The sequence below is a fragment of the Brienomyrus brachyistius genome, chromosome 5, assembly GCF_023856365.1.
Source record: "Brienomyrus brachyistius isolate T26 chromosome 5, BBRACH_0.4, whole genome shotgun sequence".
Lineage (NCBI taxonomy): Eukaryota > Metazoa > Chordata > Actinopteri > Osteoglossiformes > Mormyridae > Brienomyrus > Brienomyrus brachyistius.
Window position 1 is genome coordinate 14,204,189 of NC_064537.1, and position 17,756 is coordinate 14,221,944.

A 17,756-nucleotide genomic window follows, 5' to 3' on the forward strand; every position below is an offset into this window, starting at 1 on the left:
TAAATGGTTTTCACGTCATCTTTTTGAAGGACATGGGTGTTTAAACCCTAACTGCGTAAAAGGAGATGGAAAGACAAAAGATAGTGATTACGTAACTGTGTTTGCTACTGTATGTCTGTGCTACACTTTCACTAAGGATATAAAAACTCGCCAAACAGATTAATAGTGCAGCATTTTCACCTTGGCTTCAGCAACTTACAATAAGAACATAGGAAAAAGCTATTAAAGCGGAAACAGTAGATCACAGATTACAGACTTAACCACCTTAGTAATATTATATACAAAATCCATATGAAGGCTATCCTCTGTCCAGTGCCAAAAAGAAAAGCTGGACCCATCCATCCATCACCGTAACCACTTAATCCCAACTGGGGTCGCGGGGAGAAAAGGAGGATTTAAACATTAATTCTTAACAAACATGGCTGTACTTCATGAAATGCAATATAAACCAGGAATCTGGTTCTATTTCATAATAAGAAGCAGAGCAGAAATGTACCTGCAACTGAATCTTACGTGACATTTGCCTAAAAGAACAACACCTACCAATATGAAAAGCTTCAGTAAGACCCAGCTACCTGTGGTTATAAAATACTTCACCCTGCTAATAAGCTCCACTGTACAATGCATAAGTCCCTTTTAATAAGACATTTTCATATTCTTTGAAAATGGTCCGAAATACTTCACATCCCAATTTTAAGATTTTCACAAGACACAAATGTTCCTGCTTTTTTCGTCTAATGATTTAATGAATTACAGCTCCTTCACGTAATTGCTGCATATATAGCACAAAAATATTCAGCTAATGCACAACTTAAAAATCGTGTTTCCCTCAGTCCAATGCATATTGCCTTGGTGCATGTCTCCTCATATTAAATTAGTTTTTCCATTCACGTGACATTTTCATTTCCTTGAACTATTCATTAGCATCCAATACACTGAAGAAGCACTGGAGAACAGTTATAACACTGTTCATAGCAGTGCTTCTTTAAAAATAGTTAGAGGGCACTCACATGAATAGACTTCACATAAAGGTCAAATTTTATTGTAATATAACACAGAGCAAGGTTTTGCATGGAAACTGATTTACAGAGTGCTTTCAGTTTAATTGGCATACACCAAGTGTTGAGAGAGCACCTACATTTCAACATTTTCCAGTGAGTGATTGAAAAAAGAAGAATATATTTAATATAGTCTCATTTCTTTTGCTTAGATTTTCTACAGCCCAGAAAGTAGTCTCCAAAGTATTATGCCAATGGGGAAAAACATCCTTTAATCATAAACAATTTAAAAGTTCTTTAACATATTTTTAACCAAGTTCATTTAAGCCTGATTGTGAATGATTTAAAGTACAGTTAAATTGTTTATATTATACATATTTGTTCAGGTTTAGCTTGACAGCTACATTTTGACAGGTTGATCAATTCTTTGTAATATAAATATATTTTTAATTAGTCAAATTCTGTCCTTCAGGTTGACTACCAGCTTTTGTTTTGAAAGATTATAGAATTTAATGTAATTTTAATATATTTTTTTTACAAAAAAAAAGGGCAGTTTTTTAAAAAGATTTTACTTATTTTCAAATAAGAAATATATCCAAATGCATAAACATTTTATATAGAAAACAGGTTTCGTCTCTACATATTAGGAAGATGAGGTATAGAAGCCTGCTAGCCAGTATCGATGGCGACAACAGCAGAAAAAAAAATAAGGAAACACAAATACAAATTTCATTGCCGCTAAAACAACCAAGCTAATACAACTTTCAGTGGAAATACAATGATATGTATATTCCAGTATTGCAGAAAAAGCACTGTAATATAAAACATAAAATCTTTTCATAATTTTGAAGCAGACAAGACAAATGCTTCTCAACTTGGTCCTCGGGGACGCTCAGATGGTCCATGTTTTTGCTCTCTCCCAGCTCCTTGCCAGATAGTCCACATTTTTGCTCCCTCCCAGATCCCTACTGAGAGCTAAGAGGGAGCAAAAAAATGGGGTCCCCGAGGACTGGGTTGAAAAACACTGGATTAATGAACAATAATATTGCTTCTTATGAAACAACTGAAAATACACCAAATTTTGAAGTCTGAAACTTGAAACTTGCACCATTGACTGCTGTGAGAAACAGCATCTTAGTTCAGACACACATCACTCTCTCACCTCTCATTCCCTCTGCACTGCTCCGCTCATAACACAGGAAACTGGCTCTTAAAGTCTTACCTTGCGTCCGCCTGTGTTGAGGCGCAGGGGAGTAAGAAAGGGGTCAAAGATCATATGGCTGGTTTCTATGTTCACTGGAGACTGTCGCTTTCCCACTGAACAGAGGTTCCAGGCGGAGTTTACTAGACCCCAGAAAGATGGCACTGTATGGAGCAACAGAAGTTAAAGCCAATCAGTTAGTTGAATTCATGCCTGCACCATTTGCATGTGCCTTAATTGACTGCCATATGGCATTCTATGTGCATCTGAGGATATCGTTATATAAAATATAAGAATAAAAAAATATTACAACTAGTCATATTATACAAGTGCAATCAGAGAATAAAGAATTGTACAGGAATCTATACAGCAAACCAGAAAAGATAAGCTTCAATCCCGCTCGCCCGTTTTGCTTTTGGGAACAAAGACATATTATTAACCCATTTGGCAACCGAACTTGAACGAGTAGTCATCTCGCTACACACTTATGTTATTGGGGATTTATTGGCTATTAGCACTTAAGCTCTCAGGGGTAACCAGTGTGCTTTAGAATCCAGTGCTGCCATGTATAAATCCACACTGTCGGCTTTTGATGTCTGAAGAAGCAGGTGTCGTCTCAGGTCTTGTATCGTTCTCTCTTTCATGTTGGAAACATGGTTAATTTTGTGAAATTTTAGATTTTTACCACATTTGTACCATCTGCTGCTCTTTGGCTTGGGTCACTTTCCACGCACGCTCCCCGTACGACGCCACCAGCACGGCCACTACCGCTACTCATAGAACCGGACCTAGTCCAGCTTTCTAATGGTGACACATCCCGGAGAAGTGAGGGAGGCGCATGGCCGAAATGAAAAGAGAAATCCAAAGAGCACAGTGAGGGCTGGAGTGTGCTGTTAAACCACTGGGGTTTGATTAAAGGAAGAAGGCCCAGACGGGCTGCAATCTGTTGCCGCTGCAGCTCTTCCTTGCCAAAGGTCGGCCACCAGCTGGTGCTTTATTCCAGCCCCACACTCATCCTGTCTGAGGCAAATTACTCCATTTGACAAAATGTCTGGGAGGGGAACAAAATAAACACATTAAAGAACTACTGAGCAGCCTCTGGCTTAAGATGCTGAGCTGGACAGTGACTCCATCCTCAAATCAGGAGTGGAGAGAAAGAAAGTGAGTGAGAGAGAGAGATAGAGAGAGAGGGAGTGCCAAGAGCTGCTGGTGTCCAAAAATGACAGGAGCCTACTGCTGAGATGGGGGCTGTGAGTCCGTAAGTTCGATCTGTGGGAACCCAGGACTGCGTCATGCGTGTTTGTGTAATTATTACTGTTTCATAGGTCCCAAAGTGCAAAGAGCCAGGCGAGAAGGAGGGCACAGGCCCTGCTGCCAGAAACACACAACACCTCCTACGCAGCCTCTCCACTTTGTGTGGCACGACTGAGAGGCATGCATTACTGTCTGCCACTATTTATTACATTTCTACTATTTCAAATTAAGAACAGTTCCTCTTCTACTTTGCACTCTGATGCCCAACTATCGTACAGGCATTTAGCAAGACGCCTATCTATCGGGAGGAAATCACTGATTTTTTTATTTTTTTTTCCACCGCTGAATTCAACAATTTAATAGCCCACTCAACACTTAAACCAGACAAGCAGAACGAGCAGAAATGAAGCCGTAATGAAATGAAAACTTTATTAAGGGAAAGATTATATAACAATAAAGGGGATACCTGTGTTTAGCTGTCTGGTGGCAAGGCATACGTTAATTTTTCTCTGCTGGGCTGGAATGTCATTTCATGATGAACGAGCCACCAAATTGTTTAAGGAGGGGAAAATAATGGACTGGGGAAAAAAAATCCTACAAAAACATAGCACACAATGTTGCTTTGCCTGACATACCGAACTGAATGTGATCCAAAGTCTCTACGTATTCTACTATGACTATTTATTTTTGATACATTTACTACAAATCCTGTATAAGACTAAAGCAGAATATTAAAGTATTAATGTCAAAATGACAAAAAACGTAATACTCCCTATCTGAGATACAGAATAAATATGTAATAACTGCAGTAAAGTAATGTAAATCTCCCCTCTTAGTCACGGGTCTAAATGATGAATATCTACAGAAAGGGCAAGATCTGTATGTCAGTGCAAAGTCTTTTTTTTTCGGAACTAGGGCAGCGATCTAAACAGAACAGAAGTTAAGTTACATCATCAGACGATTTATCCTCACTGTGCTTAATGACCAGTGCCTGTGCCGTGCTCTCCTTTCTGTTTCATGAAGGTTGAGAGAGAGGCAGTATTCCAGTGGGGGGGTCTTGGACTGGAACAACAGTTACGCTCTCTGTATTTCCTCCCCCACACTGAAACACTGAATAGGACAGGATAAACACCCAAGCCCTGTATGAGTTAATGGGGTAATTTTCTTATAATTTTCTTATAATGTGTATATGTTTTTTTATTTTATTTTAGAATTCATTAGTTGATTAACTGATTGATTGATTGATTAATTGATTTTCTTTTTTCTTTGTTGCAGGGAGAGTATTATGTTTCCAGAATCGGGGACTTCAGTTTAACCTTTGCAGTGTGTGTGTGTGGACATGTATGTGTTACATCGTGGGGACAAAATGTCCCCATAACGTGATGAAAACCCTTTTTTTGACCTTGTGGGGACCCGTTTCCAGGTTTTCTAAAAATTTACTGCAATTAAAAAACTAAAAATGCAAAAACTCTTGTATTTTGGTCCCACATGACGTGTATATTTCCTGTCACAGTCCAAAGACAGGCTGCTAACTGACATTGTGAAATTGCCTGACAAGCGTATGTGTACAGTATGTGCCCCATAAAGGACTGGCATCCCATCCAGGGTGTACCCCATCATTCTGCCCTGTGCTGGGATAAGCTCCAAGTGTCCCACAGTCCTTAACAGCATAAGAGATTAGAAGATGGGTGGAGAGAGTATTGTGCTGGGAGTTATAGCTATTTTTGTAATGCTGCTAGACAACAAAAATTTTACCCCTGGGGATCAATAAATTTTTGTCTTATCTTACCTTGCTCATGTTCCAAATAGACACACTTGAAATACTATTTTTATTACTTTAGGAAAAAGAAATCGCATTGAAAATGCTGACAAAGTGAGGGAAGTTCATTTTGATTTCCAGGGGGGTTGTTAGGCAACCTGTAGCCAACCATATGCTTGGCATGAATTTTGTACACCAAAAAAATAAAGCAAAAAAAAAAAACGAAACAAAAATCCACAAAGACTATAAAAATGTTAAAAAGGGCACATGTATGGAGAACACATGATAATTATTCGAATAAGTTACTGTACAGTTTGCATGTTTGTGGGTTATTTCCTGAGCATCAGACCCCACCGATAAGATATGTAGTGTACTTCTTGTCAGAAACATTGCAGCAACAGATGTAGAATGGCAGCTGGAGACGTTTTATTAATTCATACTGATAAGAAAATTAGATTATAAAGTTTTTATCTCAGAATATTACAGAGAGGGTTAATGATTTTTCTAAAGATAAAATTATAATTCTTGAGTCACACATCCATCTGTATTTCATACAGCTTATTCAGTTCAGGGACATGGAGAGCTGAAAGCCAGACCCAGCCAGCACAGGGCACAAGGAACACCGTGCATAACACTCCAACAGTTAAACAACACGCACACACAATGAAGTAACACCTATTCACCTAATTGCAAGGTTTTGGATTGTGGCAGGAACCCTGAGCACCCTGTGGAAATCCCTGTAAACAGGTAGAGAACCTGCAAACTCCAAGCAGACAGAGCTGGGGTGAGATCAGCACCTCCAGTCTGAGAGATCTGCTACCCACTGATCCCACTGAGCTAATGTGCCACAATCATACCGAAACTGAGGCAAGCAGAATGACAGTATGCAAGGACCTTACATGGGATGTTATAAATAAACTAATTTTTGAAGATTATTTCTAATATTCAGCAATACCAAAAATATTCAACAAAACAAAATTAAACCAGCTACCACACACAGTTCAGACAGGGAGATACTAGAAGTGACCACCGTCGTAAGAAACATCAAAAGCTACCATTACCATGAAATAGCTTTAGAGTGTTCAGCATGAATAAACAATTTGTGCGTCAATCTAACATATACTGACAAGCTTTTTCAGGGTTTTTAATGGATGATGTTTATTTAGAGGTAAGGAGAAATATTTATAAAAGTGTGCATTTTATAGAATGAAGAATAGATTTGCTAAAACAATACTACAGTTAAATATACTGTGTTAAATATTCCACAGTTAGTTCAAATCAATCAAATTTTATTCAGCTGGATGCTATTTAGTTGTCATAAAGAGCTCTACAGTAAATTTTCCCACGGGACCAAAAAACAGAAAGAGACTAATTTACCACTATGGATCTCAATAGTTTGTCTTATGACCTTCTGCTTCGTATGTGTTCTTAGTGATCGCTGTGTATGTTGTTATGCGTTGATGTTCAGAAGGGGAATTTTTTATACTTATTTTACAGTCCTGTGGTGTCAACTACCAAGTGATGAAGTACAAGCAGCTAAGTAAAGGCTATTAAGCTTGTCAAATTTGAAAAACAACATGTTTCTATATAAATACAGTATGCAGCGCATAATAATAACAGCCCATGCAAAGAATAAACAAGTTACCAGTCCTTCTGCGATTTTACCAAGAACAAAAGGTTACTCTGTTTATCTACAATAAACATGCTTTGAACACACACACAGGTTTGCAATTTTATCTTTGTGGGGACTCTCCATTCATTTATATGGGGAAAAATCTAATCCTAACATGACATCCTTAACCCCTACCCAGCCCTAAGCTTAACCATAAGTAACCAAGCAAATACAATACTTTTGGTATTTTTAGTTTTTTGGTTGCAGTCACAGAGTTTTATAAAATTGAGTTTTTATGAAATTGAGACCGAAAAGGTGGTCCCCACAACGTCAAATGTCCACAAAAACACACGCATACTCAAACACCTATATTCTGTGGTGTGCAAGTTATCAAGTGTAACTCTACCGCTGATGATAACAGCAGCAACATTACTGATGATTATTGTGCAAGATTTTAAAATCACTGCAATTGCATTAGACACTGGGTGAGAAAGAAGCGCTGAATGAAGCTGAATGGCTCTATACATCACAGGACGCGGAGCTCTTGTAAATGCTAAAATGATGCTGACACTTGTTACCACTTGGCCTCTAATGCCAATGAGATCCCACCACCTTGCCTTGATATGTCTCATTAATCCGGTCCAGTTGGAGAACAATAAACATGTCATTCACCCTAACTGTTCCTGTCATTTGGTAATGGTCACGGATATACAACCTGGCGGCAGCAGAATAGCATCGGCGGAGATGAGAGATGGTGCAGAAGTGTAATTGCAGGACGCTATTGATTCTCAACACTTAAAGATTTGATGCAAATGCTTGCACCCGGGAGTACAAATGGTGGTACTGTAGATAATTCTTAAAAGATAATCTTCAATCTATCTGTTAATCCATATTCACTCATAAATGTTTTCAGGTGCTATTATAAATAAATGTAGAACTCTAAAAGGAAAAAAAAAACACAATGGACGTAATTTATTTCAAAAGTGAGTCCAGGATTTTCAATTTCAGGAGAATTTACGAGGGAAAATAACTGTAATGGTACACTGCAAAAAAAGTAACAGAGAGCAAGACAGCCAGAAGAGAAAAAGTGCAAAAGGGACAACAAGGAGGACACAGCTTACTGCAGTCATTCAGAAGTTAAGAACAATTCCAGACACTAATTTCATTCACTAAACAAATAGGAACTGGCATCCTGTCCAGGGTGTGCTTCACCCTCATGGTGACAGGGACAAGATCCTGGTTTGCTTGTGACCCCGACCAGGACAGAAAGTCAGGAGAGAAGCAGTTAAAGGATGGATGGATGCATGGTAAACAAAAGGTGAATGTGAGCATCATCAGTGTAAGATGTCCAAGAGAACTCAGGCATACAGTACTAGATTTCCAGAAGTATTTCTGTGGTTGAATGTTGATTTGAATGTGGTTTGCAGTTGAACAGTGGCCAAGCACATACACAGAGAGAATAAAAAAAATCATAATATTCATATCTGTCCTCTTTTAGAGAGAAGTGGTGGTGGGGGGAGGGGGAGGCAGTTGTTCCTGAGAGAGCCTAAATCTGAAAAGAGAAGGCAATACAGCCAACTCTCATAGATCCTCATAAAGGGAGTAGCAAAGTTCCATTTATGTGGGTGCTCTCAGCTGTAAACGGGTTGGTTTTTCCACACAGGACAATGACACTGGAAACAGCTTCAAAAACAGAGAAAGCCGTACGCATATTTAATTTGACTTTATTTGAGTAATACAAAAAGATGCATGACAGTTGACATTATGGCAAAACGTGACTTGCACAGGAGGTGGAAACCTAATTAACAAAAAAGCATAGCTTAGACTGTTACATAACACACACAATGTGAAGTATAACACTAATGACAGAAAACCAGAAAAGAGGAAAGGATAAAGATATAGAGGTCACAAAGAGAAAGCAAGGAGAACAGCAAGGATGGAAGCCTGCTAAAGGTATTACTCTCTTCCTTTATATCCTGCTCCTGATTTCGTACAGTACTGTGCAAAAGTCTTAGGAAATGTTTAAGGCTATGTATCTGGCTAGTACATGGATATTTGCTCATTAAAAAAGCACAGTTTAACATTAGATCATGCATACATTAACATTAACACAATTAAAAATAAGAAAGAATTTCTTATGCTCTTAAAAAATGACTGGCATATTGTTGGATGGGTGGATAAACATGGCTTTGGTTCCCTAACCTCCCCTGGACGGCACTTAAGTCACTCCATGCATTCGTAACATTTCAATGGCAGCTCAATTTATTAATTGATTTAATTAGTTAAATAATTCAATGAGGTACGGATTAGCCAAACAAGGAGGGGTAGTGGTTGAGTCAAAATATATACTGTGGTATTGGACAGTTGCTGCAAATATTCGGGTGATATTGGGAGAGATTTTTGAAATGGTTAAACTGACAAATGTTGACAATAATATTAATAATATTACATCGTGATGAAGATCATTTAAACACCATTTTCTTTAGTTAAGACTTTTGCACAATACTGTATATATTCCAGTTGACCAAGCACTAGATCACAATCCATTCTGTGCACACAGTCCTTCTGAGCAAAACAGAGTGTACCTCTCTTGGTTTGGTGGGATAGCTGACAATCAAGCCCCACATGTCATATAACACCTGGATCCTGTATCAGGTTGATTATTGACCCAGTGGGCAGAAGGACAATGATCGAGGTGAGCTGAGAAGTACGAATCAACCCTTCAATAAGACTGAAAGTGTTGTGGGAATTATATGATTCCCCCCCCCACCCCCCCACAAAGTGATACTTCGAAAAAGCATAAAGGCAGCCTGTTTTTGGCACTACTACAAATCCTTCAGAAACTGCAACCCACACTGAGACTGGGAGGAACACTATTTTCAGTGGGCTGTCAAGCTGTCAGCTGGATTCATGCAAAGAGAAAGATGCCCCGACAGCACTTACTTCCCATTGTAGGTTACTTATGGCATGCATTTGATGAAACATTTATTAGGTAAGTTATAGGAATAAGCCTGGATGATTACAGGAAACAGCTGGAGCTTCCCTCCAGCTGAGAACTACATATCTATTTTAGAACAGTTGCTGTTTTATACACTAGGCTTCTGTAATGAAATTCTCACTGATTACGGTTCAAACATAATGCCTAAACTGCTGAAGCACATCTACCAGCTGGTAGGGATTAAGGACTTGAGAACCACGCGTGTCATCCTCAGGGAGACGTGTTAGTCGAGAAATCAACCAGACCCTATAAACCTGCTCTGTAAGGTTTATCAGTGATACAGGTTTAGTCTGGGACCAGTGGTTCCCTTATCTCCCCACTGCAAATTGTGAAGTGCACGAGAACTTTGCCCCATTTGAGTCTTTGTAACCTTATTGTACATAGACCCAAAACTCTGATAATAGAAAGGTCTAGAAGATGAAAAAGCATACATTAAAAGATGTACACATATATTAAAAGATTACAAACCCAGGAGAAATAAACTCTTTGGTATAAGAGTATATGGCAGACACACAAAAAAGGTAGGAAAAATAATGAATGAATAAACAAATAAATACATAAATTAACCGACAAATAAAATGAAATAAAAACGAATCTATCAGGGCCTGAAGCTTTGAACCTGGTCAGAAAATAGTTTTCAGGTTGCAAAAGAAAAGCATCAAATTGGTATCAAAGTGTCAAGGGCCTTCTGAGGTCATCCAGAAAATTGGGTTAAATTGCTGCACGTGGTCGGTGTCTCTCAAAGATAAACCTACACGTGAACCTTCCGAAAGACCTTCGAAGACCCAGCTAAGCAGATAAGCGAGTGGAAAAGTAATTGTTTCCAGCTCAGTCCAACTTCCACCTGGGAGGCTTGAACAATAAATGATGACACTGGGGGTTTTTTTGAAGAACACCTTAGAACTGTTCCTTATTCACAGAGCTGCATGGGGAGAATTATATCTCCCAGCTATTTAGCCCTCACTGCCAGCCATGCAACACTGCAAGCCTCTTTAGACTTAATCTTTAAAACTTTTATTGCATCCTTGAATCGTGTCATTAAGCAGCCTTGATCTTCAACTTGCTTCTCTGCAAGAGGGTCTTGTGCTGCCATAGGCTATGGAACCCAGGATATAATTAAAAGCATAAATACACTCCAAAGTGTGACTGAGCCAAAAGGCACATCATGAAAAAATAAAACAAAGAAAAAGAGCAGAATAATGTAGGAACAGGAAATTCACTGATTTTATTCTAACTGAAAAAAAAAAACAGCAAAAATATAAATAACTAAAGAATAAAGCATATAAAACAGAATCTTTTTGAGTCATTTACACGAGTCAGTACTTTATCTATAATCAGACATCTAATCTATACTGTACTGTCACTATGCACTGCCGTTACCATAATTTCCAGGTTCAGTCATCATCAAACCCTTCGCTAGCTTTCTGGATAAGCAAATTTTCATAAGCAGAACCAGCTCACACTATCTTGGTTATAAGCCCCCTGTGAATATGGAGGCCTGGGGTACAGGGGGATACAGCAACAAAAAAAAAGAAGGAGACCCTTTTTTCTCACTTTGCAAAATGTCCCTTGATGATGGGAAACAAAAAAGAAGCAACCGAGCATGACGCCGCTGAAGTCCACTGGTGGTGAACATTAAAGAGAAGGTACTATCATCTTACCAGGCATGCTAAGCGCTTGCCTACAGTATGTGCAACACTGGTCGCTCAACACTCAAGCACTGCACTTAATATGGTTTCTTTTTCATTATCAAAACACACCTCTAAGCAGAGACACATGCACATACATGCAGATGCACACAAGGCCCTGCAAGCTGTTGAGAAGTGACAGTTCTAGTATATTTACTTTTATTCATATCTTTTTTCATCAATAGTGTTATATTAATAGACTAATAGATAAATTGATAATTGATTCAATCTATTCAATCTCTTTTCTACTACAGCAGATTTACTATGCTTGGTTAATTATTCAAATTACCTTATTCATAGTTGATTTACACTTTAAATATGTTAAAAAGGGTTCTTATCATATCCGTAAAGGATTCTGTGATATGTGTACAAAAAAAAAATGAGTTTAGTATTTTCATGAGCAATAATTATAGCTACAAGAATCAGTTCTTTTATGAAACATCAGAAAGAGATGTAGCAATTTACATGGTATTTACAAGAGAACATATCTCTTCAGTTTGAGAATGGCGGTTTGATATTTGTTGATAGACAAGATCCAGAAGGTTCTGCAGGCCCATGTCAAGAAAGTACGCGTGGGACAGTGGGTAGAGCATCAGTGATGCTGCCTTTGAGATTCTTTTTGACCTGCTTGGCTGAGAGTTTCAAAAGTACTATTCTGGGTAATAGCGGTGGATGGTTTCTGAGGAAAAATCATGCAGTTGTGTCAAAAGGTGGTGAATGTACTGTGACCAAAATAACTTTCACCATCGCTATTCACTCCATGGAGAAAAAAAAGAACATTCTGGAAATGAGAGAAACATCCTGATTATAAACACTTCGGACAGACTGAAGAAGATCAAATCAGTCTTGAAGTATAAGCCAAAATGTGGGCCTTTAACTGCAGCAAATCTTATGTCAAACCAGTTATAGTAAATTTACCCAAGGTCATATACTAAAATAACAGAATGAGATGTCAAGCAAAAGTTAAAAACAGACAACAACAATGATCCATTTTAGTATTTACTTTCAAATACAATTTCTTCATGAATTCTCTTCTGTGTTTTAGGTCCTAGATTGCCAATCCATGTGCCATGTCCACCAGTGGACCGTATGGAGTAGCAATCCACACGTAAGCCTCATGGTGAACTAAAGGGGGTTTATTATGGAAACCAATATACACGTAAACAAAACCAAAAGGACCACGACGGGTCAGAACAAGAGACAGGGAGGAATAACCATGAGGGTCAAGGGGTATGCAACACAGGAAATAACTTGGGTGAAACACTAATCACTCATGAGCTAGAACAGACATGTAGTACTAACTACAAAAGACAAAGAACAACAAGGAGCAGGTGAGGGTGATTAACAATAATGGGAATGGGATGGACAGCAACACCTGCTGGCCAAGCAGGAACATGACAGGCTGGACAGCACAGGTCAGGGACTGGTCCTGACAATGTGTCCATGTGGTTCTTAGTCTTGCAAATGCTATTGCAAAGATGCAGAGGTGGGTCTCTGTGCCCTCTAATCAGAAGAAAACACAAGCTCTTTCACTTGGCAATTTTATTGTTCTATATATTTTCAAATTCTACAACATTTTATAATGTCTAAGTCATACAATGAAATTTCTTGCAAAGCACAGTATATTTTGTTGTTTATCTGCCATGGCAATTTGTGGACATTCAACATTTAAATGTGTTATGATTATGAAGTCAGCAAAGCAATAGCATGATTTACTAGTTCTTCTCATTTATTGCTTTTACTCATGGCTCCTGTAGTTGAACATTTAAAATTATATTGAAATGTAATGCAAGATATTAAACTCAGACCGTCATACCATGTGCCTAATGAATTGAAATATTTTCTGTTCTGCCTTGGAGTCTTCCCACCTTTCATTTTGACTCCTTTTATTCAAAATCTTCAAATACCTCTTGATAATACTCTATGCCACCATGCCACCCTGATTCTGTAGCCTTTCTGAACCATATATAGACACAAAAACAGAAATAATAAGACGCCAATTGATAACATACTCAGGTGCTTGGAATCCTTTGAATTAAGCTGTCAAAAGGGAAACAACAAGTATGCAAAAAATATCTACAATCTCATAAAAAATATAAAAACTGCTGTAAATCCATGATCTGAGTGCACATGTCATACCAATGATCAGAAACAACATGCACTTTGGAGTATGTAATGTCAGTCTATCTGTATGCTTACAAATATGTTTGATACTGCCATCTCTATTCCTCAAATTCAACATGCTCTTCTTCTTGTAAACCAGCACCTAGGACACTCACTGAAACATGGGACTCATTAAGACCCATTAAGTTTTCCCTGTATACACTGAGCTTAAAAATGAACAGACACAGAGAAGTTAATTAATTACAATAAAACATGTATTGCCTTAATATGACGATAAAGGGTTATTCTATATAGTTTCAGAATACAGAATTACTTGCGAAGCACTAAAATCTACCAAATGTTCACTGTACCCAGAGAATTACATAATTTATGCAGAATAAAGCACTACGTATTTATAATAATCACTGACTGGGAAATGGGGACATCAAAGTCAGCAATCAGTCTATGTATTGTATGGTGCATAACTGAAAACAGCACTTTTCCCAAAGTATTACTCATTTTTTAGCTGTGAAGCTTTATTACGTTGTAGGTTATACACGCAGAAAATGAATCCATGCATTTTCCTTGATTTTGTCTGTTATACAATACAACCAATAACAGAAACGGCCCCTGCAAATAACTAGGCTACTCCACCAAGATTAACTACACAATGCTAATAAATAGGATCACAGATCCATGAAAATAATAAGAATGCAATACGGGGGTAGGTACAAAAGCAAATTATGGACTGTTGGTATGGACATGAAGTTAATGGACATTTCTCTCTAAGATGTTTCTGTTAATCTATACCAGTTTACCATGACATTCACAGGCTGAACAACTGGTTACCATTTTGCTGAATGCATATGCTTTGTGATGCACATGCTTTACAGTCACTGAAATCACATGCCTATTTGACATGGTGTACATTACAGCATAATATTTTAGATGATTATTTTACCTGAATACCCTGTAGTTCTTACTCTAGTCTTACTCTCAGCAAAAGAGGTATTTCCATGCATTTTATTAGACTTAGAGATGAAACTGTGAGACTTATATTGCAACGCTGTTTGCGAGACACCTGCCTCATCAGCACGACAGATGATGCATCACATCTGTGAAACTTTCATTTTTCAAATAACCTAATATTCTGAAAATCTGAGGCACTGATTTAATAAATGCATTTATTAGCAAGCAAACAAACAAACAAACAAAATTCCATCTGAAAAACCTTTTTAACAGAATTCTTTAGTTTCTGTCAATGACACATTTATGGTAGCAAGTGACATGGGATCTTTACATTTGGGAAAATAATAAACTCAGATTTTCAGTATCAACTGCTTTAATGTAATAGAGTTCATCACTGAACTCTGCAGCTGGGAACTCTCTACATTCCAACTGGCCATGTCATGCTGTGTTAGAGAGACAGACCTTTCTGTAATATATGGTAATGAATTAAATGCACTAGCACATGGGCGGACCTGGTAGGCAAATCTGTAGAGCAACCTTTCAGATGATGTCCGGGAGAACCTCCTGTCCGAAAAGAAGAGCTGAAGGGAGTGTTTTGATAACACTTCCATCTACCAGACAGTTTCTATTCCCCTTCACAAAAGCAAACTTGCAAAACTGAAATATAGGATAAGGTTCATTTGCTGCCTGCGACTGAAGTAAAAGTCTCCAATGTGTCATTGAGGAGACAAAAGAAGGTGCCACCGACACCAGAGATTAAAAAAAAAGATCCTGACATTCTTCTACCACTGTTGGTTTTAAATGCTTAAAGCTCATTTTGACGCATATTGAACACACTGGTTCCACGAAGTGACACTTTATTGATCTACCACAGTGAACAAACTGGCCACAGCTATTTGTTTTGCTCTCTGTCTCTCTGGGAATCGTTCACCATAGAGGCACCATACTATAATGTGAGTCCTCTTCTAACGTTTGGAGGCAGATGAAATATTTATGCCGGAGAGGGAAAAGCTTGAGGCAGAAACATGCTGAGGTCTGTCGGGGAGCTGCTGTGCAAGAAAGGCAGCTATATAATTGGAGATGGGGAATAATCAGCAGTATAGGCTTTGCTTTTTCAGCATTCGCATCAAGACTCTTGGTTCCATGCATTCACTTGTGTTAAACAAACATTCCCAAAATGAATCTTTGTGCCCCCATAAAATTCCATCCTAATCTCCAAAACAGCTTAACATTAATAACTGAAATAAATGAATTGCCCCAACTGACATCAGGGAAATATATGTTTAAAATATTCTAGATATTTCGTCAGTGCCTGTGATGGGTTGGTGCCCTACCCTGAATAGGACAAGCGGTTTCAGAAAATGGACGGATGGATGGATTTCATCAATGCTAATTGGCAACACTATAATAAAACACATAAAAAAACAACTAAGAGGAAAGTAAACAGCAAAATGTCAAAATAGGACATCTGAGATTCCAGTGCAGATTTCAAAGTACAGGTTATGATATAAAAAGTAACAAGCAGGCTGTCACGCCCGGCTCGTCCGCTCCTCGTGTGTGCCACGCCCCCTGATTATCCACGTGTGCTTCCCTAACCCTGACCCAGCCCTTACCTTAACCATACCTGTCATGCCCGGCTCGTCCGCTCCTCGTGTGTGCCACGCCCCCTGATTATCCACGTGTGATTCCCTGATCTTGCCCAGCTGTGTCCGATTATTTTCGCCCAGTCTTGTCTATTTCAGTCCATGTCTTGCCTTGGTTTTTGTCCGTCATTGATGTTAGTTAGTCTTAGTGCTGTTCCGTCCTGCCCTGCCCGTACCTATAATAAACCCCCAGTTTTCCCTTATTTTGCCTGCCTGGTCATTCCTGCCAGCCTGCCCGATCGCCTAACCCGAATCCTGACACAGGCAAGAACTAAAAAGAATAACCGGAGGTAAGATCTGCATCCTGATGGTTGGGGTACTCTGGTCACCCACATCTTTTCCAGCCCCATGGGAAAGCAATACTGTACAAGTGTTTGACAAATCAAAAAACAACATTTCATTGTGAAAGGGCCGTTACTGACACTGTCACTGAGTTTGCTAATATCATCCCACTTCACCTGCCTAGTGGAAAGAGACTCTGATTTATTTATGGTGAAGTGCAAATGAGCTGATATTACTCTGTCTCCTTGCATGGTTATTGCCTGGATAATCAACAAACACTAGAGAGAAAATCCACTGCAAACATGGAGCTAATTTTGAGCATAAATTAAATTGCTTAAATTGGCAAGGTGTTTGCAAAGTAAAATGAAGAAAAAAAATCATTGGCAACAGCATATTTCTATTTCTCTAATTTTCAAAACATAAATTTATGAAAAAGGAATAAACTGTTCATCATTCTCTAGGGCAGGCCTATGTAATACTCCCTTCATACAGGGCTTTATCTTTGCTCCTGTAGCAAACCTGTCATCTGCAGAGACATTGTTTGAATTCAAAGTACGTTACCCTGCAGTGAATTTGAAATATGCATATTAAAAGTATTTCAAAGCACTTACATACAATCTACACATAACAACAGCAGAGAATTTTTTACAGATAAATCTGCACTTTCAGTGTCCCTAAATATTCTCAAAATGGTAAGACCAGTAATGTATAGGGAGAGAGGTAAAGAGTGTCTGCTGATACAGCATGTTGTTGCACCCACGACACGACGAACCACCTCAGGGATGAGATCCTGAGTGCAGCCATGCGGTGGGTGATACCTCAGTACCACACTAGACCAATGGAACAGTGTAAGTTTTGTCCGGTGGCTGGAGTGCCAATCCTGTCACCATCCCCCAAATTTTCCCTGTAAGCTGGAGGACCTGCTTATAGGGCTGGATGTAGATTAACATCATACACAGGACAAAGAAATTAGCGGTCAAGGGCCCAAAATAGTAGGATCACACCAGGCATTCACGGGACATTCACCTTCTGTTTGCCGACAGATCCCCAGCCTCTGAGGCACCACTCCACCCAAAGAAGCACACGAGAATAGTAAATTTATGTGAAAAAGAATTCAAATTTCACTAATATCTCATTAACATGGTTTCCACAGCTTTAAAACACATACTTTATGTTCTCGAAGTCAAACTCAAACTTTATCAAAAACAACAAAAAAAAACAACAACACACTTTTCATGACAGTGAATTC

The 17,756-nt window shown here is 38.6% G+C and overlaps 1 protein-coding gene across 6 annotated transcripts in view; it reads right to left on the reverse strand.

The window, feature by feature from the left end:
- Positions 1-17,756, reverse strand: part of ca10a (carbonic anhydrase Xa) — a 158,850-nt gene that overhangs the window by 77,522 nt on the left and 63,572 nt on the right. For all 6 annotated transcript variants that reach the window (XR_007398278.1, XM_049015756.1, XM_049015757.1 and 3 more), the window contains exon 4: positions 2,221-2,363. Coding sequence is in view for 5 of the 6 variants with exons in the window: in XM_049015756.1 (XP_048871713.1) it covers positions 2,221-2,363 (143 nt within the window). In the remaining variant the exon portion in view is untranslated. The remainder of the gene's footprint in view (positions 1-2,220; positions 2,364-17,756) is intronic.